At 37.1% G+C, this 23,662-nt stretch overlaps 1 protein-coding gene and 2 long non-coding RNA genes across 4 annotated transcripts in view; 2 read left to right on the top strand and 1 right to left on the bottom strand.

The window, feature by feature from the left end:
* The first annotated feature begins 3,643 nt into the window (after positions 1–3,643).
* On the top strand, positions 3,644–10,660 carry LOC147370937 (uncharacterized). Its single transcript, XR_015165639.1, has 4 exons — positions 3,644–3,817; positions 5,302–5,417; positions 8,819–8,915; positions 9,559–10,660. It is a non-coding gene; the product is annotated as an uncharacterized LOC147370937 (long non-coding RNA).
* A 2,315-nt stretch (positions 10,661–12,975) lies between these two features.
* SPP1 (secreted phosphoprotein 1) lies at positions 12,976–19,979 on the bottom strand. Its single transcript, XM_086406401.1, has 7 exons — positions 19,894–19,979; positions 18,734–18,801; positions 18,575–18,613; positions 16,031–16,111; positions 15,500–15,541; positions 14,427–14,729; positions 12,976–13,725 (listed from the first exon to the last, which is right to left on the bottom strand). Exons 2-7 carry the CDS (start codon positions 18,785–18,787, stop codon positions 13,408–13,410), a joined length of 837 nt encoding a protein of 278 aa, XP_086262527.1. The 5' UTR covers positions 18,788–18,801; positions 19,894–19,979; the 3' UTR covers positions 12,976–13,407.
* Positions 19,980–22,231: 2,252 nt separating this feature from the next.
* LOC147370935 (uncharacterized) overlaps positions 22,232–23,662 on the top strand; it is a 54,901-nt gene continuing 53,470 nt past the window's right edge. For both annotated transcript variants that reach the window (XR_015165638.1, XR_015165637.1), the window contains exon 1: positions 22,232–22,370. This is a non-coding gene — a long non-coding RNA (uncharacterized LOC147370935). The remainder of the gene's footprint in view (positions 22,371–23,662) is intronic.

The raw sequence follows: 23,662 nt of genomic DNA, 5'->3' as shown, positions 1-23,662 counted from the left end.
TGATCCATGTTGGGTTTCTGTCTAAATGATATTTTGAAATTATTTACAAACTCTTAATGTCAATCACCTTTTTTTTTAATGAAGCAAGCAACTATTTTTTAATTCATCAATCTTTCAGTAATCTTTGACTCTTTTTCTGAAAGATAAGTATATTAACAAATGTATACTCTCACAAACACTTTTTAAAATGGATAGTAACTTTTATGTAGCCAGTCTATATACTTTCACTTTTTCCTTAAATAATAAATATAATATCTATTTTTTATATTTAGATATGCTCAGTACTCATTGCCAGTACTTTAAAAATATGAGTTGCCCCCTTTTGGGTTACTTCTCTTGATTTAGTCCTTTAGGGATAGATTTTTTTATTAAGTAGTTTCTTTTCTTTCTTTCTTTTTGTTTTTAAAAGAAGGGCTCATTAATGCTTCTTTGTTCCCAGAATCTGTACAAAATTGAGACTGCTTTTCTGTTGCCATAAACATAAAACAAATGGGCTGGGCACAGTATTTTTGGCTCAATCTTTTTTTTTTTTTCTCTTGTTTTCAGGATTCTGGAAACATTCTTCCACCTTCCTCTGTCATTAAATGTTGCTATGGAGAAGTAGGAGGTCCGATTAAACCCACATTTTTCTCTCAACTCAACTTTCATATGAGTTGATTTTTCTGTCCAGAAGTTACCTGCTTAGTGAGTTTTTAAAATAATTCTGCTCCAAGAATATATATATGGGTTGATCATTCTGCATAATTGTTTTTCTGGAAAATACTGTACAATTTAATCAGTAAATCAAGATTTTCATGTATTTTAGAAAGGCCTTCTACTTTTATACTTTTGAAATATTCTGTTTCATTTGTTTTGTTCCATTAATCCAGGAATACCAATTATGCATATGTTGAAGCTATTATTTAATTTACGTATTATCCTCTTTCCAATGGTTTCTCCTTTTGTCATTTTCTGGTTTTGTTTTCAATAGGATTTTTACATATCCTGTCCCTCATTTTACTCCACCTTTCATATTTTTGTAGTTTTAAATGTTACTTAGCTATTCATTTTAAATCTTTAAGTCTCTTCATGAATTATGCCAACTCACTTTTCATTTCTGCCTGGCCATATATTTTATTTGATCTTTTTCATTCCTTTTTTATTTTTTAAGTTAATATTATTTTTAAAGGATTTATGTTCCTGGACCTTCTGGAGCAACAGAAGCATATTTACCCACTTCCCTTAAATAAATAAATAACCAATTAAAACTTATGAAAAATGGTTTCAAACACTGGACAATAGATGGTGATGAATAGTAATCCTTGAAAGAAGAAAACCAAACAACATGATTTCCTACGGTTTCCCCAGTAATTCTCTAAGCCTGATTCCAGGCTACAGTACAGTCTTTCTTTGTTGAAAAGGCAGAGTAAGTTGAGAATTTGGGGAAGCCAAGGTTTATGGAAGTCACAGCGTACCAGAGAGGAGAGAGCTGCACAAAGAGCTCCAGAGATGTCCAAGGTGTTTCCTTTGAAGTCTTCAAAGCATTTGAAAAATCTGCCTAGGCAAAGGAAGAATTACCAGGACTTCCCTGGTGGTCCAGTGGTCAAGACTCCATGCTTTCAATGCAGGGGATGCAGGTTTGATCCCTGGTCAGGGAACTAACATCCCACATGCCACGTGGCCAAAAACATAAATTAAAAAATGAATAAACATTTGGGGCTTCCCTTGTAGCTCAGTTGGTAGAGAATCTGCCTATGATGCAGGAAACTGGGTTCAATTCCTGGGTTGGGAAGATCCCCTGGAAAAGGACATGGCAACCCGCTCCAATATTCTTGCCTGGAGAATCCCATGGAGTGTAGCCTGCCAGGCTCCTCTATCCATAGGGTCGCAAGAGTTGGACGTGACTTAGCGACTAAACTACCAGCAGGTAGAAAAATTCTCAGTGCTTTCATGGAATGGGGAATTTTTTAAATTCTTCAAACGTCCAGAGTAGAGAAACTTTGTAATACATGGGTATTGAGTAGAAACCTCAGAAGGGTCATGCCTCAGTAATGGGGCAGGGCTCATCGTCGTTCAGTCGCTCAGTCCTGTCCGACTCTTTGCAGCCCCATGGACTGCAGCATGCCAGTCTTTCCTGTCTTTTACCATCTCCCAGAACCTGCCCAAACTCATTAACCTACAAACTCATTAGCCTAGAACATCTAGTCAAAATAGTCTGTTGAGTATGTCATGTTTTCTAAGTGAATCTGTGATACATTAAAATTTTTTTTACTACTGTTTTGTTCTTTCCCTGTATTGAACAACTTTGTATTTTTTAAGTCAGTGTAGTTTCACACAAAGTTGAGAAGAAAATACAGAGTTCCCATCTAACCCTTGCCTTCACATTTGCCTAGCTTTCCCAATTATAAACATACTGATCAGAATGATGCATGAATTTCAATTAATGAACCTATATTGGCACAATATTATCACTCAAAATCTAGAGTTTATATTAGGGTTCACTTTTGGTATTGTACATTATATGGTTTTGGGCAAGTGTATAATGACATATGGACTTCCCTGGTAGCTCAGCTGGTAAAGAATCCACCTGCAATTCAGGAGACCCTGGTTCAATTCCTGGGTCAGGAAGATCCCCTGGAGAAGGGATAGGCTACCCACTCCAGTATTCTTGGGCTTCCTGGTGGCTCAGACAGTAAAGAATCCGCCTGCAATAAAGAAGACCTGGGTTCAATTCCTGGGTTGGGAAGATCCCCTGGAGAGGGCATGGCAACCCACTCCAGTGTTCTTGCCTGGAGAATCCCCATGGACAGAGGAGCCTGGTGGGCTACAGTCCATGGGGTTGCAAAGAGTCAGACATGATTTAGTGACTAAGCACAACATAGCACAACACATAATGACATGTATTATATCCCTTATTTTAGCATATATGGAATAGTTTCTCCGCTGTAAAAATCTTTGGAGTGGTGCCTGTTCATCCCTCCATGAGGGATGATCTTTTTACTGTGTCCATAGTTTGGTCTTTTTCAGAATGTCATCTAGTTAAGAGTCATACACTTTTCAGATTGGCTTCTTCCACTTAGTACTGCTGCTGCTGCTGCTGCTGCTAAGTTGCTTCAGTCGTGTCCGACTCTGTGCTACCCCATAGACGGCAGCCCACCAGGCTCCCCCATCCCTGGGATTCTCCAGGCAAGAACACTACAGTGGGTTGCCATTTCCTTTTCCAATGCATGAAAGTGAAAAGTGAAAGTGAAGTCACTCAGTCGTGTCTGACTCTTAGCGACCCCATGGACTGCAGCCCACCAGGCTCCTCCATCAATGGGATTTTCCAGGCAAGAATACTGGAGTGGGGTGCCGTTGCCTTCTCCCCACTTAGTACTACTATGCATTAAATTTTTCTCTGTGTCTTTTAATGGCTTTAATAGCTTATTCCTTTTCAGTGCTGAAAAAGTACAGTTTATTTAGCCATTCACACTGAATGATATTTTGGTTGTTTCCAAGTTTTGGCAATTATGAATAAATTTGCTATAAACATCCATGTGCAGGTTTTTGTGGTTATGTTTTCAATTCATTTGGGTAAATACCGAAGAGTGCTATTGCTGTATCCTGGGGTAAGTACTGGGGCTTCCCAGGTGGCGCAGTGGTAAAAGAATCCGTCTGCCAATGCAGGAGATGCAGGAGATGTGGATTTGATCCCTGGGTTGGGAAGATACCCGGAAGTATGAAATGGCAACCCATTCCAATATTCTTCCCTGAAAAATCCCAATGGACAGAGGATCCTGGTGGGCTGCAGTCCATGAGGTGGCAAAGAGTTGGACATGACTGAGCACAAACACAGGTGGTAAGAGTATGTTTAGTTTTGTAAGAGAGTACCAAACTGTCTTCCAAGGTAGATGTACCTTTTTGCATTCCTATCAACAGTGATCCTTGCCAGCATTTGATGTCATCTGTGTTCTGGATTTTGGCCATTCTAATAGGTGTGTGGTGGTATCTCATTGTTTTAACTTGCATTTCCCTGATGGTGTTGGAGAAGACTCTTGAGAGTCTCTTGGATAGTAAGGAGATCAAACCAGTCAATCCTAAAGGAAAGCAGTCCTGAATATTCATTGGAAGGACTGATGCTGAAGCTGAAACTCCAGCACTTTGGCCCCCTGATGCGAAGAATTGACTCCTTGGGAAAGACCCTGATTCTGGGAAAGATTGAAGGCAGGAGGAGAAGGGAAAGACAGAGGATGAGGTAATGGATAAAATCACCAACTCAATGGACATGAGTTTGAGCAAGCTCCAGGAGTTGGTGATGGGCAGGGAAGCCTGGCATGCTGTAGTCCATGGGGTCACAAAAAGTCGGACATGACTGAGTAACTGAACTGAATTCATGACATATGATATGGAGGTTTTTTATATGCTTATTTGGTAAGATATCTGTTAGGGTCTTTGGACCATATTTTAATCGTGTTGTTTGTTTTCTTATTGTTGAGTTTCAAGAGTTCTTTTTATATTTTGGATAACAGTCTTCTGTCAAATGTGTCTTTTAAAAGTATTTTCTCCTGGTCTGTAGCTTGTCTTCTTATTCTTTTAACTTTATCATTTGCAGAGCAGAACTTCTAAGTTTTAATAAAGTCCGACTTAGAAATCCTTTCTTTCATGGATCACACCTTTGGTATCTTATATAAAAAGTCATAATCATCCACAAGGTCATCTAGGTTTTCCTATTATTATGTTTTCATCAATTATTTACTGTGATTGTAATAGTTTTTATTATGTAACATTTTGTCTTTCTGTTATTTGGTGTGTAATGGGTCATAATAGTTTTATTTTTATTGGACCTTTAATAATACAGAATAAACTTAGAGCTGCATTGCATGCTATTTGCTTTTTAATTCTACTCATTTGACAGTAATATTGCAATCAATTTTAAAAAATGAATCTGTTTATAAGGAAAACACATAAAACAAAGAGAATGATGTAGCATTTTTTATGATTATTACTTTTTTCTCCTTATATTGATCTGTCTTTGAACATAGGGGCTTCATCTATTAACTTTTTTTTCAGCATTATTGTGATTTGATTTAATTAAAAGTTGTATATAATTAGGTTGTATGATGTGATTTTTTAAAGTTGTACAATATGGTGATTTAATATACCTATTTATTGTGAAATTATTATTATAATCAAGTTAATTAGCAAACCCATTAGCTCACATAGTTACTTTGTGGGTGGATGTGTGTGTCATGGTGAAAATACTAAAGATCTATTCTCTTAGCAAATTTCAACTAAATACAGTATTATTAATTATAACCACCTTGCTGTGCATCAAATTTCCAGAACTTATTCACCCTGTGACTGAAAGTTTGTACCACTGACCATCTCCTCATTTCTGTCAGACCCCAGCCCTGGCAATGGCTGGTTCTGAGTCTGGATTTTTTAGATTCCGTGTATAGGTGAGATAATATAGTATGTGTCTTTCTGTGTCTTGTCTTATTTCACTTAGCATGATATCTTCTAGGTTCATCTGCATGCATGCATGTGTGTTAAGTCGCTTCAGTCATGTCTGACTCTTTGCAACCATATGGACTATAGCCTGCCAGGCTCGCTGTCCATGGGATTCTCCAGGCAAGAATACTGGAGTGGGTTGCCATGCCCTCCTCCAGCTAGGTTCATCTATGTTGTTGCAAACAGCAGGATTGCCTTGTTTTTTTTTTTTTTTTTTAATGACTGAATAATATTCCACTGTATATGTACATACCCTTTTTTCTTTATCCATTCATCTGTCAATAGACATGTTGTTTCCATACCTTGGCAATTGTGAATAGTTCTGTTGTGAACATGGAAATGCAGGTATCTCTTCGAGATCCTGATCCAATTTCCTTTCGATATGTATCCAGAAGTGGGATTGTTAGTTCATACAGCTTATTGTTAGTTCATTCTATTTTGAACTTTTTAGGAACCTCCGTTTTTTTTTTTTCTTAAGGTCTGTGCCAGTTTACATTTCCACTAGCACTATAATACACTGTTTGAGGTATTTTGAGTTAATTTTTGTGTTTGGTATAAGGATCTGATTTCATTCTTTTGCATGTGGACATCCAGCTTTCTTAGCATCGTTTTCTGAAGAGATTATCCTTTTCCTATTGAGTATTCTTGGTGCCCTTGTCAAAGATTAGTTGACCATATATTTATTTCTCAGCTCCTAATTCTATTCCATTGGTCTGTGTGTCTTTTTATGCCAGTACCATAAAATAGTTTGAAATCAGGAAATGATGCCTTCAGCTTTGCTTTTCTTTCTCAAGATTGCTTTAGAGGTTTTCCTAAATCTACCCCTAAATATTTGATTAAAGAATAAAGCCTGAACCACTTTCAAAAACGTAATGCAATGATCACACCTAAGAAAATTATTAATAATTCCACAAATCACCTAACATACTATGTATATTCAAATTGCCATAATTGTTCCTCAAATGTGCTTTGTAGCTTTATTTCTTTTTTAATCCAAGAGTCAATCAAAATTCCTGTTTTGCCCTTGGCTATGCCTGTTTGAACTTTTAATCTAGCATCCTCTCTCATCTTCTCCCTCCTTTTTCTCTCACACATTGACTTTTTTTGGGGGTGGGGTAGGATTGAACAATTTTAGAAAATAAAAATATGCTCAGGATGCTCAGTTAATTTGAAAGTCAGAAAAGCAATGAATCATCTTTTATTATCATATGCCCTATGCTTATACGAAAACATGATTTGTTGTTTGTCTGAAATTCAAATATAAGTGAGTGTCCTGTATTTTATCTGGCAACTCTACTTTTTGGAAAGTTGAGGCCTGTTGTATAACTGAGCAGTTCCGTTTCTAGATTTGTTCTGTTTTCTTCTGATTTGAATCAGTTAAACAGTTTTTGAAAATTTTTTTTCATAGGTGATGGTATATTTTCTTATTGGATCACATTAGAAGGCCTGGTGGGCTGCAGTCCATGGGGTCGCTAAGAGTCGGACATGACTGAGCGACTTCACTTTCACTTTTCATTTTCACACCTTGGAGAAGGAAATGGCAACCCACTCCCCTGGGAACGGGGGAGCCTGGTGGGCTGCCGTCTATGGGGTTGCACAGAGTCGGACACGACTGAAGTGACTTAGCAGCAGCAGCAGAAGGCACATATTTAGCAGTTCCATTAGTGAAGCTGTCTGATTACTGGATGAAGAGAGTGAGTAGTAAATCTTTCTAGTTAAATGCATCTTCTTCCTTTGGAATTAGTAATTAGTGGAGTAATGTTCTGAGACCAGTCGAATTTCCTGTTCCCAATAACCTTCTCTGCAATGATTTTTAACATTCATTAGTGATCATTTCCTGAATCAGTATTACACTGTGGGTTGCAAAATGAGTTTGTAATTTTCTCTTTCCTCTACATTTATTCTTATTAACTGGCATTCATCTCCAAAGAAGACCTTTCTTTTATGCTCCCTTACAGTCTCACTGTATACTGATGGAATTAAGAAACTCAATTTGTTATAATCTATTACTTCCATTATTCTTTTTATTCTCAAATTACTCCAGTTTTGGCCAATAGAAGTCTCCTTGAAGTCTGCTTTTTTCTCCCTTGTGTATGATTTCATTTTGTCTTTGAATGATTCCTTGCTTTTATCATCAAAGCGATTTTCCAGGCCTATTTTTTAACTCATTTTGCTTAAGAACGGGAATAAACCTTTCCTCCTCCCAAGGCCTGTGACAGCACTCAGTTGACTGCTGTCCTTCTCAGAGGCCATTGCCTCTGCTGTGCTTTGTAATAATGGAGTTGGACCTTGTGAGCACGTTTCCTTTGCCAGCTGGCACGATGGCAGGCTTCGTCAGCAGAGGGCACTGGAAGGACACCGCAGGAACGGGCTGCTCGCGCTTGTGTAGGTCCTCTCTTTTTGCTTCTAAAGAACGGTTGCCGTAATGTGCTTGCAGAGCATTCAGTGCAGCTCACTCTCCAGCTGGTTTTCCTGTCATGCTGGCAGGCAGTTCTTACTCAGTCTCCTGCTCAGTCATGGCCCATAGTTTCCTGAGCAGACCTAGGCAGTCCAGTGGGAAGTGCCCTGTTTGACAACTTCAGCCCAGCAGCTATGGACCAGGTCTGGCCCAGGGTAACACCACAAACTGCTCCGTCATCCCCTGGGCTACAGCTACACTCTCTTTAATGAAGTCTGAATCTCAGCCTTGGGGAGAGGGCCCCTCTTTCCAAATTGTTCCTGAATACTCTCAGTCCTAGGGTGGACTTCCCAGGTGGTGCAGTGGTAAACAAGTCTGCTTGCCAATGCAGGAGACACAGGAGACATGAGTTCAATCCCTGGGTCGGGAAGATCCCCTGAAGGAGGAAATGGCAACCCACTCCAGTATTCTTTTTTTTTTAATTTTAATTAAAAAATTTTTTAATTAGAAGGTAATTACTTTACAATATTGTAATATTTTTTTGCCATACATAAACATGAATCAACATTAGGTATACATATATACCCTCCTTCTTGAACTCCCCTTCCACCTCCCTCCCCATCCTACCTCTCTATGTTGTCACAGAGCACTGGCTTTTTGTTCACTGCATCATACATTGTTCCACTGGCTGTTTATTTTGTATACGATAATGTATATGTTTCAGTGCTATTTTCCCAAATCATGCCACCTTCTCCTTCCCCTACGGTGCCCCAAATGTCTGTGTCTCCTTTGCTGCCCTGCAAGTAGGATTGTCAGTACTATCTTTCTAGATTCCATATATATGCATTAATATATGATATTTGTCTTTCTCTTTCTGACTTACTTCACTCTGTATAATATAACAGTTCATACACTTCACTAGAACTGACTCAAATGTGTTCCTTTTTATAGCACCAGTATATTCTTCCTGGAAAATTCCATCTACTAAGGAGCCTACCAGGCTACAGTCTATGGAGTTGCAAAGAGTCAGATATGACTGAGCAAGCAGGTAATCCTATGGTATTGTTAAGGTGATTTTTTTTTTTTTAATGTCCTCTGGTTCTTCCTCAGCTTCTTGTTAATAAGTCTTTATATTAAATTTTCCCTTTTTAAATAACCGATGTGTTCCTTGTCTTCTCGCTGAATCTTAACCGATACAATGCAGAGGATGGTCTTTAATGGTACCACCATTCAAAACTGCAGTTTCAGGATTAACTTGGTCATGCCCTTGGATTTGAGTATAGTGCTAAACCACTTACCAATGGGAAATGGGTTCTTGTCTTCTTTGGTACACCATAACAATTAATAAAGATATTACCTACAGTTTATTGTGATGAACTGAATATTAAAGCAAGTATATTGGGAGTCCAATATACTTGACTAATGATGACAACAAGGATGGTGGTGTCTTGGTCTGTTTGGGCTACTATGGACTGGTGCCTTACAAATACTAACAGTTATGGAGGCTGGAAAGTGCAGGATCAAAGCATCAGTAGATATGGTGTAGCTTGCTTTTTGGTTCCTTCTACCTATTTATTTCAGTCAAGAAGCAACAGTTAGAATCAGACATGGAACAACAGAATGGTTCCAAATTGGGAGAAGAGTATGTCAAGGCTGTGTATTGTCACGCTGCTTATTTAACTTCTATGCAGAATACGTTATGTGAAGCACAAGATGGAATCAAGATTGCCAGGAGAAATATAAATAACCTCAGATATGCATATGACACCACCCTTATGGCAGAAAGCAAAGAGGAACTAAAGAGGCTCTCGATGAAGGTGAAAAAGCAGAATGAAAAAAACTGGCTAAAAACTCAACATTCAAAAAATGAAGATCATCGCATCCGGTCCCATCACTTCATGGCAAATAGATGGGGTAACAATGGAAACAGTGACAGACTTTATCTTCTTATGCTCCAACATAACTGCAGATGGTGACGACAGCCATGAAATTAAAAGATGCTGCTCCTTGGAAGAAAAGCTATGACTAACCTAGACAGCATGTTAAAAAGCAGAGACATTACTTTGCCAACAAAGGTCCATCTAGTCAAAGCTGTGGTTTTCCTAGTAGTCATGTATGGATGTAAGAGTTGGACCATTAAGAAGGCTGAGTGCCGAAGAATTGATGCTTTTGAATTGTGGTGTTGGAGAAGACTCTTAAGAGTCCCTTGGATGGCAAGGATATCAGACCAGTTAATCCTGAAGGAAATCAATCCTGAATATTCACTGGAAGGAGCTGAAGCTCCAATACTTTGGCCACCTGAGACAAAGAGCTGACTCACTAGAAAAGACCCTGATCCTGGGAAAGATTGAAGATAGGAGGAGAAGGGGGTGACAGAGGATGAGATGGTTGGATGGCATCACTGACTCAATGGACATGAGTTTGAGCAAGCTCCAGGAGATGGTGATGGACAGGGAAGCCTGGCATGCTGCAGTCCATGGGGTGAGAAAGAGTTGGACACAACTGAGCAACTGAACAACAACACATGTATTTATTTGCTGATACCACAGTGTATTTATTAGGGAGGCTTTATGGGGCTAGTTCTCTCTTATTGCTTTTATTTTTCAGGATTTTCCTTCATATTGTTGTATGTTTACTTTTCCATATGGATTTTAGAATTAGCTTGCATAGCTTCAGGGAAAAATGACTTTTATTTTATTTAGAATCACATTGCATTTATATATTATGAAGGGAGTATTGATATGTTAATGATGGATTTTCCTGTGTAAGAATAAACAGAGCCTTTCCATTTGTTTCAGGCCTCTTTTTTTTTTTTTTTTTTTGGTTTACAGGAGTGTTTCACAGTTTTCCAAAATAGTTCTAGCACATTTTCTGTTAAGTGTTTTATCTTTATTTGTTTCTATATTAATAACATTATATATTTTAAATGATCACTTAGTGTTTTAGTAAATATGCTTTCAGCTAAATTTTATATCATGCTTCCTTACAGAACTTGTTAGTTGTTATTTTTAGTACTTATTCCCTGTTTTCTAAGTGTAGTATTAGTTTACATAAAAACATAAATTACTTCTCACTTCTTATGCCTCTAAATGCTTATAATTGCTAGCTTTATCTCCAAAGCTATGTTATATAATAGCAGAGAGAAAGGAGAAGCTTACTTGGTCCTTGTTCTCAATGGAAATACCTGTAATGCTTCTCCATTAATAATGATGCTAGTATTCGGATGGAGATCTAATCATATGACAGCTTTCTGTCTAGATTTAATGATATGGTCCATTATAGGAATGAATTTACTAATACTGAAGCATCATTGTCTGGAAATAAATCCCCCTGATTATGATGCATTCTTTAAACTTATTTCAGATTCTGTTTGCTGGCATTTTATTTAGGATTTTCCCATTGCCAGTCACAAGTGAGACTGATTTATAGTTGTGTGTGTGTGTGTGTGTGTTTGCAATCATTACCAGGTTTGTGTCAAAGTAATACTTGTTTTATAACGGTCATTTGAGAGTTTTCCTTTTCTGCCTCAATTTAAATGGTATTGAGATTATCTAGTTTTTGAAGTTGTGATAAAATTCCACTGTAAAATCATTTGGGCCTAGTTTTTACAGATAGTTCTTTGATAACTTTTTCTTTTTCCACTATAGAAAATTTCCATTTGTGTTTTCTATGATTAGCAAAGTCAATTTTGGTAAATTGTATTTTCCTAGGAAATAATCCAATTCACCTAGATTTTCTGTTTGACTTGTACAAAGTGAGTCACTTTTGATTTTTTTAAAATTTTGTCGTGTCCTTGGTTATCTCCTTGTTTTTATTTCTTATTTGTGTTTTCTCCCTTTCTTCCTTTATTGGGTCAGCTAGGGGTTTATCTGTTGTGCTGATTTGTTTTTTTTAACAAAGAATCAGCATTTTGATTGATTAGTTTCTATTGCTTTTCTGTTCTCTACCTCATTACTTTTACTTTTAACTTTATTATTTCCTTCCTTATGCTTTATTTTCCTTTGTTGTTTTTTTCTAATTTTTAAGACGGGAACTCAATGTATTTATATATTTATTTTCATTCTTTTATTTTGTTGTTGCTGCAAGAATTTAAGGCTATGGATTTTCTTTGATCACCAGTTTAAGTGTACTCTATTGACTTTACATTTCATTACAACACTTTTAAAGAAATTCTGCAATTTAAAATTTTCCACTTTATCCCAAGAGTTGTTTAATAAAGAATTAAAAATTTTCCAATGGGGTTTCTAGTTTTAGGAAGAGCAGAGGAGCAAAGCATGAAATAAAGGCACGTGCTCCACTTCAGGTTTCCAGAACTTTTAGTTTTGAATGAAGTTGAAAATTTTGAGTATTAGCTGAAACTGCATTAGGTTTTTTCCAATAAAAAAAGGACTATTTGTTCAATATCTACAGATGATCAGAATAGCTGTGGAAACTATCAAGTTGTCATCCAAGGGCAAGAAACCAATATTGAGAGAATTGATGGAGAATGATAAGAAACAGTGAAATTGATTTGTCGTTGCATCTAGGCACTCATTAGCTTTTCTTTTTTTAAAAAAGATTTATTTATTTTTTTTGGCCGCTGGGTCTTGGTTGTTGCACGCGGGCCACCTCTAGTTGTGGGGAGTGGGGGCTATTCTTGGTTGCAGCGCAGGAGCTGCTTCTTGTGGCGGCTTCTCTTGTGGAGCACAGGCTCTAGGCATGCGGGCTCAGTAGTTGTGGTGCTCGGGCTGCATGTGGGATCTTCCTGGATCAGGAATTGAACCCATGTCCCCTGCATTGGCAGGAGGATTCTTAACCATTAAGCCACCAGGGAAGCCCTTATTAACTTTTTATTAGCGTTGTGAAAATTAGAAAAAGGTTGCTTTCATAGAGTGGAAGTGACCCACGGAGCCCTGCATGGTTGGAGCATTCCTGATTGAATATCAACCCCTGCTTGACTCTTCTTTCCTCGACGGGAACTTTAGCTCAGTCAGAGTCTGTATAACTGACCCAGAAGGTCTTAGATTGCTCTCTATTATGCCCAGCATATTAATGTAATTAAAATGATTATAATTGCTAGGCAACTGTAGGAAACCAAATAAGAAACACAACTGATAGCACCGGACTCATTACATTCAAGATAAAAGATTTATTCACAACAGAAAAAATAATCACAACAAAATATATACTAATTTAAAAAACAAAAGATCATAGTGACATGAAATTTTATATTCTTTCTTAAAAGTGTGTAACAGTATTTTGTTTGCTTCTACATGAATTTCTATTCCTAAAAGGGTAGCAAACATTAAAATGCTGTGATGGTTTGCATTTTGTATGTGGAAAGAACATAGACTAAACTCTGAAGCTTTTAGTTTAGAAGGGTGTTACCATGAAGCCACACATTAAACTAATGATCAAAAACATGATCTGTTTCCAGATCTACACACATATACATTCACCAACTAAGCTGAGAAATATGCATTTCATATTGTCTCCCACCCTGCTTTAATGTATCCTTTTCTTTTTACTAAAAGCAAAGTAAGAAATTGTATTTTCTCCTTTCAATTGACCTCAGAAGAGGCACTATCTAATTCATGAGAAATACGAATTTTCAGGTGTTTGTCTTCTTCACTCTTATGATCTAGGTCTAGCTTGTCTTCAAGGCTATGGAATTCTTGGCTGAGTTTGGAATTTTCCTGACTCTCAATCAGATTGGAATGCTTGTTCTTATCCTTGGCCTTTGGCGTGAGTTCTTTGGAAAGCTCGCTACTGTTGGTTTCCTTGCTGTGGTCAGTCAGCTGACTCGTCTTCTTAGGTGCGTCATGCATCTCCTCACTCTCTATGTGTGATGTGAAGTCCTCCTCTGTGGCATCTGGACTCTGAATCACAGCACAAACAGGAGAAGAATTCAATGAACAGCTAGGAAGGGAAGCACTGTAATTCTCTAATGCCTTCTAACTTCCACACCAAAGTATTCTATAAAAATGTCTAAATTTGGCTGAAGCAAAAATAGAAAAGAAAAGAAAATACTAGCATGCTACCTTTTAAAAAACCAAGTTCTTTCATTATGTCATCTCCTTTAGTTTAATAAGTACATGAATTATGTATATGAGGAAATATATGAGGTAGGTCTCATTATCTGTTTTACATAAAGATAAAATGGATCGAAAGTTAAAAGTTAAGTCAATAGTAAATGGCAAGGCTATGTGCCATATCCAGATCCTTTGACTATAAAGTCAGTGTGATTTGCAACTCTCCAGTTCTTATGTGTTTAACTTCAAGATATGACCACTATATTGTGAAAATAATTACTCTTTTCCAAAGTCTTTTTTAATTAAAAAAAGTGAATACAATAAGTGCTTTATAAGCAGGATTTGGAAAAATTGCATTGTGATTGAGAAACAAAATTAAGGAGAAATTATATGGACTTGAGCGCAAAAACCAAGTGGGAAAGGTTTTGTATTCAGTGATCTTAAAGTAATAATAGTTGCTGAATGAACACGTACGTGAGCACGCAGACTCTAGTTTCCTAGAATTGGGCTCTAATCATAACCATCTGATGTGTCTATTCAAGATTTACCTGAACGTTAGATCGGCGGAACTTCTTAGATCTTGACTTCAGTCCGTAAGCCACACTATCACCTCGGCCATCATTTGCGCTTTCCGTAGGGATAAATGGAGTGAAAACTGCGATTGTTGGAATATCAGTGGGAAAATCAACTTCATCAGATTCATCAGAATGGTGAGACTCGTCGGAATGGTCAGGGTCATCAGTGGTTTCAGCGTCGTCGGAGTCATTAGAGTTGACGTCCTGGCTGTTATCATCATCGTCATCTAGATCGTCTGTTTGCTCAGGGCTTTCATTGGACTTACTTGGGAGGGTCTAGAAATCAAGATGGCCAGAAAAATGGGTGTCAGGGTTTTTACTGTCCCTTAGGCTTTACAGTGCATTAGTATTTTACTATCTTTATTTAGTTTTAGAATCTTTGTATTCACAACAAAGCACTTAATGGCTTTTAAATGCTAAAATGAGCTTATTCCAATTTCCCCTTTAACACAAGGGTAAATGGAATCCTATTCTAAGGCATTTTTCTTGGTTTCTCATAAAAACGATTTTCATAGATATTTTCAAGGCAAACGTATGAGTTATAATATTTGTATCAATGACACTGTTTTTCCTTGTTCATAATAAACACTAATTTACCAAATTTCAATGATCCAATAAATACAGATACATAATTGTGAGACTACCTTTTCTATTTGAAATGAAAATTCTCAGGGGATCAGAGAATCCATGTATTAATGCACACCCCCAAAACTAAAATCACCTCCCTATTAGCCTGGATAATCAAAAGGTGACTCTCTTATCCATGTGTAGAAACTATAGCTCAGTTAATGTCTATTACACTTCTGATTTGCAAATATCCTGGGTCATTTATCTAACTTCTCTTATAGATTCTCAGCATCTTCAAATAGAATCTTAAGGAAAGCAAATTTAACTTATCCCTATTAATAGTCCCAATAAAAAGTATTTCCTGAAGGGTTTGCTAGTGGAATTTTGCCGGAATTTGAACCTGGGCAATGTCATTAGGAGAAAGAGTGCCTTCCTGAGTCTAAGGCACAACAGACATCAGAATCAAAGCAAAGACTCACATTTTGTTTGTTGTCATCAGTTTCCTCAGAGGACACAGAATTCTGAAGAAGAAAAGACACAAATCAGTGCACATCATACAACGTAACTTTTTTTATTCAAAAGTTAGCTGTTTCCATCCAAAGCAGGTCTTATTTTTCTAGCCTCATTGTGGAAGGATTAAGCCGGAAGACAACCTGACAGATCAATTGGTGTCCTAAGCTCCCTTTTACAAACAGGCAGGAAAGTGAAGTTGCTCAGTTCTGTCTGACTCTTAGCCTACCAGGGTCCTCAGTCCATGGAAATTTTCCAGGCAAGAGTACTAGAGGGGGTTGCCATTTCCTTCTCCAGGGAATCTTCCCGACCCAGGGACTGAACCCGGGTCTTCCAAGTTGCAGGCAGATGCTTTACCAACTGAGCTACCAGGGAAGCCCAACAGGCAGGGAAGATCCATTTAACCAGCCCAAATGGCCTGCTTGGTGGCTATTTTTTGGAGTGGTTGTTCTTTAATTGTGAGAATTTTAATATTTAGAGTTAATTAAAATGAAAAATACCTGTGGTGCTAGGAAAGTCTGCTTCTGAGATGGGTCAGGCTTTAGCCATGTGGCTACAGCATCTGGGTATTTGTTGTTAAGCTACAAAAGAGAGTTGCATATTTGTCATTCTTATTTTTTAAAGAAACAGGGGTCTCTAAGTGATAAGCTGAAATAACAACTGTTCTTCCCCAATCTTGACAAATAAGCATAATATGCATTATTTAGTCAATTAGAACCTTAGTGATACCTTTCATAATTTATTCTTTCTGATAGATTCATTTAACAGCACTTACTGTAAGTCAGGCACACTTTCAAAGTGACTTATAAATACTAATTCATTTAATCCTGAGATGAGTATCATCATCATCATTATTATTCCTTCAGCGTCTGTCCACAGAATTCTCCAGGTAAGAATACTGGAGTAGATAGCCATTCCTTTCTCCACGGGATCTTCCTGACTGATCCAGGGATCAAGCCCGGGTCTCCTGCACTGCAGGCAGATTCTTTAGCATCTGAGCCACCAGAGGGGAAGCCCACAATAAAGTTAAGTGATAGTAAGTAGCAGAGCCAGGGTTTAAATCCAATGGCTCCTCACACTGATGATACACTGCCTTCCTGTTCTATGTCTGATAGCTGAAATTCCTCAGATGAAACACAACTAAAGCAGAGGTGCCCTTAATTAGCACTGGTCTTCCTTTTTTCCTTCCTCTATGGAAGAAGAAACTCTCAGGCTGTGCTGTCGTGAATGGTATCCTCTAGCCATGAAACACATGGCTATTTAAGTTAATAAAGAAAACTATCTTCTCTGGCACTAGCTACATTGTGAGTGTCCAACAGTCACATGTGTTTCTGGCTACCTGTGGACAGTGCAGAAATATAGTATCAACACCATTGCATAAAAGTTCTCTTGTTGTAAGCTGCCAAAGACATGAATGGAATGGTCTTTCACTCAGCCAAATTGTTTATCTGGGAAATGGCAATAAGATGCTAGTGCAGACGAGTGGAAATTGCTCTGAATAAGTGTCATCTGGTGGGCTGCATGGCCCAAGGCAATCACTTCACATCTCTGTCACTGAGAAGAGTTACCCTAGGGGTTCCAAGAATTCTTTCACAGGCAAGGAGGGGAAGAAAGGAAGGAAACTAGTTAGTAGCACGTTGGGTTTCCCATGTCTGGCTCTAACCAGAGCAGTTTCATATTGGACTTCTATGAAGGTTTTTGCTGAAAGAAGGGTTTTCTTCAACTAAAAAATGTGAAAACTATTGCTGTAGATGAGTTCAAAGGTTCCTATTTTTTTCTTTAAAATATATATTTATATAAATATATATATAATATAATATTTACAGAAATGTTATAATTGATATATATATATTTTCTGATAGATGTAATCATTCTTTATCTGTATTTATAATATAAATTTATAATTTTTAAAAAGTAATATGAAGAACATACAGATAAGAAAAACAAACTAAAATTGCTCAGTAATCATATCATTCATAGATAACCAGTGTTTTCATCTTCAGGGGTGTCTCTTTATAGACTTTCCATACTTCCTACTAGCTCTACATTTCTAGGATTCTAGAAGGTTCTGCTCTCCACTTATCTCTTAATTAACATTTAACCACTTACACTGCCATAGCTTCATGTGCCATATTTTATTCTATTAAAAAGGCACTAATTCTTGCCTTAAAGAGTGTGACCTCTATTTTCTCTGGAAATGTTAATTTTCTGGCTTATTATTGTGATTCAATACTTGTGTTCTTAGATCAGTTGGAAAACAGACACACTTACACATGCCTATTTGCATATCCAAACACCCACAGCAGTACTTCTCCTAACATCTTCATTGAGCAATCTAACTGCAGTGACCTCAGACAGCTCTATATTGGCCTTTATTCTGTTTATCTGGAATTGAACCCTGTGTGCCTTTTTGTTCAAGCTCCTTGGGACAATACCCGTTTGTTGTTTGGCTGGCATGGTTTCACCTATTGTGGAGGGACAGGTACATCTATGGTGCTGGGTGGAATAATTATGAAGAGTTTGATTTGGTCTTATGTTTGGTTAGAAAAATCTAAAGTCATCTGATAAGCACAATAGATACAAACAGCATAAATATGCTGGTTTTTTTTTTTTAAAAGATAATGGGTTTCTTAGCAAATATCTTCAGAGATAACTGTGAATATTATGGTTATGCCAACTCTCCAATACGTGAAGTGAATTTTAAACTTAGCTTGCCATTAAGTAAAGTGAAAGATGGATTTTTTTACTTCTAGAACTAAGTTGACTCATGGAAATAAAAGTCACACAACTTCACAGAACTCATTTTACAGAAATGATTGACCTAAAGCATCATTTTATTGTATTAAGAAATCTAGTTTAGTTTTAAGAGACTGTATTAATTAAAAGCAATTCTATGCTTGGTACTGCACTAGAAGCATAGCAGGCACGCAATAAATACTTATCAGTTATTTTATTTGTGCAAATAAGTAAAATTGTCATATGTTTGTAGTACATCTTGCAAAAGTTGCATAAATAACTATATAATAAACCAAAAAGATGCTTACCTGCTTTTCCTCAGAGCTGCCAGAACTGGTCGGTTTAACCTTTGAAATAGAAAGGTGAAGAAAGATTACAGTGTGAATGTGTTCCTAACAACATTGAAACACACAATTCATTTATTTTAAGGACATTAAAAAAAAAAAAAAAGATTCAGTTGTACTCACTGGAAGGGCGGAGGCAATGCCCAAGAGGCAGAAGCAAATCACTGCAATTCTCATGGTAATGATTTTTCCTGCAAAATATTTTGTAAGAAATATTTTATCTTTTCTAAGGTCAAAACAGTGATACTTTTTTTAGGCTACCACATTACAAAATCATCACAAATAAATATGTATTTTGTGTGGAAACACTCCACTAATTTCTTTTTAATATTATGATCTTTTGAGTTAATATTTGTACTGCCACCTCTATTTTCCATCTCTCACTATTAGGCAAGGGAGAGAGGAATTTTACAAATCTATATTTATTCGACTTTAACATTTAGAGTTTCAGAGATTACACCATTACTACCTGATATCTCCAGCTATCTAAACCTAAAAACAGATCAGCAGTAATTGAATTAAAATAATAAAGCAAGAATGAGAATATTTACTTTTCAGAGAAGAAAAACATGAAGAGAGAAGATAAAAATAAGAAAGAGAAACTTGCTGTCTCCATTTTCCAACATGCATTTCAAATGTGATTTTAAATTATTTAAAAGGTATTAGTTAGGTGTAATGTAGCTGTCTCTAAGGTTAGTAAGTCAAGGTATTCTAAAAGTTTGAAATGAAAAAGAAAACACTGAAGTCAACAGCTTTTCTATTTGTAAGTCTAAACAGTATCATATAGATATTTGGGTGAAATTTTAATAGCTAAATACAGAGGTGAAAATATTCAGAAAGGGTTGTTTTTTTTTTTCCTTGAAAAAGGGATAAATCAAATCACTAAAAATTAGCATTAACGTCAGGTTATATGAATACTAAAAAGCATTTTCCTTTTAAATATCCCACGGTCATCTATTCATTTAAAATGATGTATATACAATCATCCCAAAAGGGCATAGAATTTTTCTTTTATTTTCTGACTGAAAAAAGTAGTCTCAATTCTTTTGAGGACTCCCTGGAAATATTTTCAAGTTTTATATTCGACTGTCTTTCAAAATAACCGGCCACCTTTCCTGCAGGACATCAGCCCTGGATCTGGCATGCATATTCAAAAGACAAGAACAACTCAAGTCTGATTAACAGTGTTTACCATTATACTCTTTTCCTTACAAATTGACCTTCCCAATGAAATGAGGCAGCGCACAGAGAGGACAGGAGTCTGTAGCAAACTGCAGGCTTACCTTGGTCTGCGGCGGCGAGAAGAGTCCAGTCCCCTGTGATGCTGATGCAGTGCTCAGTGCTGCCCTCCTGGCCTGCTCTCCCTGCTGCTGACAACCAGGATCTCCCAGAATTTAAAGGCTGCTCCAGATGCTCTCCACCTACACAGGGGGCGGAGAGATGTGTCATGGGGCATTTTGCCACTACCCAGCCCACTTGCTCCCACACTTCCCCCTCTGGTTTTGTGGTCACAGAACAAACACAGGCACACACACACGCGCACACGCACACAAACACCCACTACCCTGCTAGTTAAAGTTAAAACATTACTTATGTACAATATCATTAACTATCTTTTTTCGTTCATAGCACTGACTTCCAGCATCCTGGAAGGGCATCTAGAGGGCCCATGAAAACGTAGAGGGAGGGAAAAGGGTTTATTTCTGAGTTAGAAGAAAATATTATCTAAATTAGTCCTAGATAAAATTAAATAGAATAGTCTTGTTTCTTTTGGTTTAAATAACAGAGTAATGTGATATATGCAACGGAATTATACTTATTTAAGAGGCACCAGGCTATTGTTCAGATACATACAAAGAGTTCAGATACCCTTCCTCCATTTTTACTTAAGCTTCATTTTGAGTTTCAAGTGTGCAGCAGCTTGTCATGTAGACAAATGGTATTAGAAACATTAAAATCCCCAGTCACGTTCATTAAATTGGATTCACAATGACTTTCAAGGACATGGATTTTTGTTGCATGGTTTGAATTATTTGGAGCTGATGGATCTGATAACTGCTATATAAAATAAACGAATGGTAATTTATTCTCAGTGTGGCAGAAGTAAAGCAGTTTATGACCGAGCAGGGTTACTGCTTGAAAGTGCTGTTTCAGGAGCCAGCACGTGGCTTTGAATTCTACTCTGCACAAATTAGGTGTGTGACCTTGGGCAAATCATTTAGCCTATCTATACTTGTTTCTTCATCTGTCAAATGCAGAGTTCGTGGGGTTTTTGAGAGATTTAAGTGAATTAGAATGTGTAAAACTAAAAATACCTCCCACATATTTGCAAATACCCTGCATATTTTAACCATATTTAATTGTATGTTAACAATTATTAAGATTTTTAGGAGAAAAAGGTAGTCATGATTTGTATTAACTCTAAATGGAATGGTTTATTGTAATGAGATCGGATATAAGATTTTTATACTGTATGTCAACAGGATAATTTGCATGTCTCTGAAGGACTGGCTTAGATTTCTTAATTGTCATTTTCTAATTTTTCTCTCAGGATATATAAAATTGGTTACTGAATAAGAAAATAAAAATTCTATATTAAAAAAAAAACTTTACTGGGCATTTAAAAGGTGTTTGAAAGAAAATTATGGATGAAGGTTGAATATTGGAACAGAAGTTAGGGGTAGCAGAGCTCTGAGTTCATTTTAAACATTTAATATTGTTTCAAGATTACTTAACCTCTTCATCTACCTTTCTCAGTTGTGAAATGGAGATTGCACTATTCATTTATCTCAAGCTTCCATTGTAAGAATCATGCAAAAGGTGAGAGTAAAGATAAATGGCCCTATTTATTATAATAGCCTATTTATTATAAATGGCCCTATGTAGGATGTCAGCTCCTATTTACCAAAATTGCTTTTTAGAAAACTTCTTTGGCAGCACCAGGTGCTAGGTGCATGTGGGATCTCTTAGTTGTGGCATGTGGGATCTAGTTCTCTGATCAGGGATCAAACCCGGGCCCCCTGCATTGGGAGTGTGGAGTCTTAGACCCCGGGGCACCAGAGAAGTTCCCCCAATTTTGCTTTTAATATACATATTAATTAAATAATGTTTTGATTATTTAATCAAAAATAATTTTTAAAAAAATCAAAATTTAATTGATTAAATCCATAGGTTTGTAGGTATTTGGTGGTGGGCTGAGGGTGGGGAGCAGGTGGAATATGTCTCTTTTAAATTGGATGCATTTCAAATAAATTGATGTTTTTGATTTGTGGGTTCTAAACACACATTTTAACAACTCAATTGGCAGCTATCTCTATAAAATATAAAACACATAGGTTATAAAGTTGCAAAAACAGATTTCTTATTTCTGCTCTTAAAAACTGTTGTTTCCCTTTAAACACATTACCCGCATAACTGTCACATTGTCAATGTAGTGGAGGGAAGCGCACACATCCTAAAAAAACCCCCCAAGATTTCCACAGGATTCACTATGGTTTACTCTGTGCCCACGGGAATGATTTAATAGGAAGTTAGAAAGTTATAGGAATAGATTCTGCTGGAGCCCAGCCATCTTGAGATGAACCATATGACCCATACGGCTCTTCCGGTCATACCTCCAAATTACCACACGGTGGCAGCGTTTCTGAGAAGGACTTCACAGCCTGGCTGCGTCAGTGATTTCCGACAGGATGGAACGTTCATGCATTTTGTGACTGAGCCATAAAACAACCGTGAGGCCCTCCATTTCTTGGAATGTCAGGTGAGGATGTATTTCCCAACAATGACCCGCTACACATTAACAGGGGACACAGAGGCCACGAGAAGAAAAACATTCTTTTCTGCTGTGTTGTCTTCGGCGACCCCAGGTGTAAGCTATGGACTCCTTCCCTGTTTAACACACTCGCTCAAGAGGTTACTGATCGCAAGGCTCACTCAGAGTAAAGGCTTGTGAATTCATGGTTAAAGAACACGTCTGGCATGTTCAGAGATGAGAGGATAAAATGGTTTGTGGTAGAGACGGTTCTGTAAAGTATGAGATGTATAGTGCGTCATTCTAATTATTTTGAATAATTTTACTTATTTTTGGCCGAGGTGGGTCTTTGTTGCTGCTGGGCTTTTCTCTAGTTGTAATGCCTGCGCTTCAGATTGCAGTGGTGTCTCTTGTTGCGGAGCTCGGGCTCTAGAGTTCTCAGGCTTCGGTATTTGCAGTTCCCCCCGCTCTAGAGCACAGGCTCAATAGTTGTGGCTCACAGGATTAGTTGCACCTGCGGGTCTCTTAGATTGGCAGGCGGGTTCTTGACGCTAAGACACTGAGGAATCCCCATTCTGATTTTTGAAGAGACTCCTGCTTCCAGCTTTTCATAGTCAAACATGCTGCTGACACTTATTTTTTTTCTGAGTAAGGTTTTCCAGCTGTCAGAATTAGCATGTTGAATGACTTGAATCAGAGAGGCTTGATCTGTAGCATTTCCACACTATTTCCATTCTTGAATTAGTTTAATCCTTGGTTGATATAACCAAAAGGTCAACATGATCAAATTCCTTGTAAAATTTGTATCCAGAAAGGGAATAAATTTAGTGTTAAACTGAAATGGAGAGTGAGTTGTGATCATAAAATATAAACACTGTAAGAGGATGTATGGAGGCATAAAGAACATTATGTTTTCTTCCCACAAATTACATGAAAATTTTCATATAATAAGAAAATTTGTGTCCAGTTGTATCCAGTTTTGGTGGACTTTATTATATTGACTTCTAGTTTATTTGGATATTTGTAATTATATTTTACTAAGTATAATCAACAATTTTGACTTTTTCAGCTCTGTAAATATTTTTTCCCTTGAGTAAAGGTTCAGATAAAAAGCTGATCTTGTGCCATTGCTATCTGTCATTGAGAAGTTGGGAATTATATTTCATTGGAAGCCTACTATTCAATTATTTACTCATATGTAGTCTAGGGAAGAAGGGAATTATTTATTGGAGGGAAGCAAGGGTTGATGATAAGGGTTTTTTTTCAATTTATTTTTAATTGAAGGATAATTGCTTTACGAT

Source organism: Bos grunniens, chromosome 6 (assembly GCF_055505025.1).
Source record: "Bos grunniens cultivar Pamir isolate PY7600 chromosome 6, Bosgru_T2T1.0, whole genome shotgun sequence".
Classification (NCBI taxonomy): Eukaryota; Metazoa; Chordata; class Mammalia; order Artiodactyla; family Bovidae; genus Bos; species Bos grunniens.
This window is presented reverse-complemented; position numbering and strand designations above follow the sequence as displayed.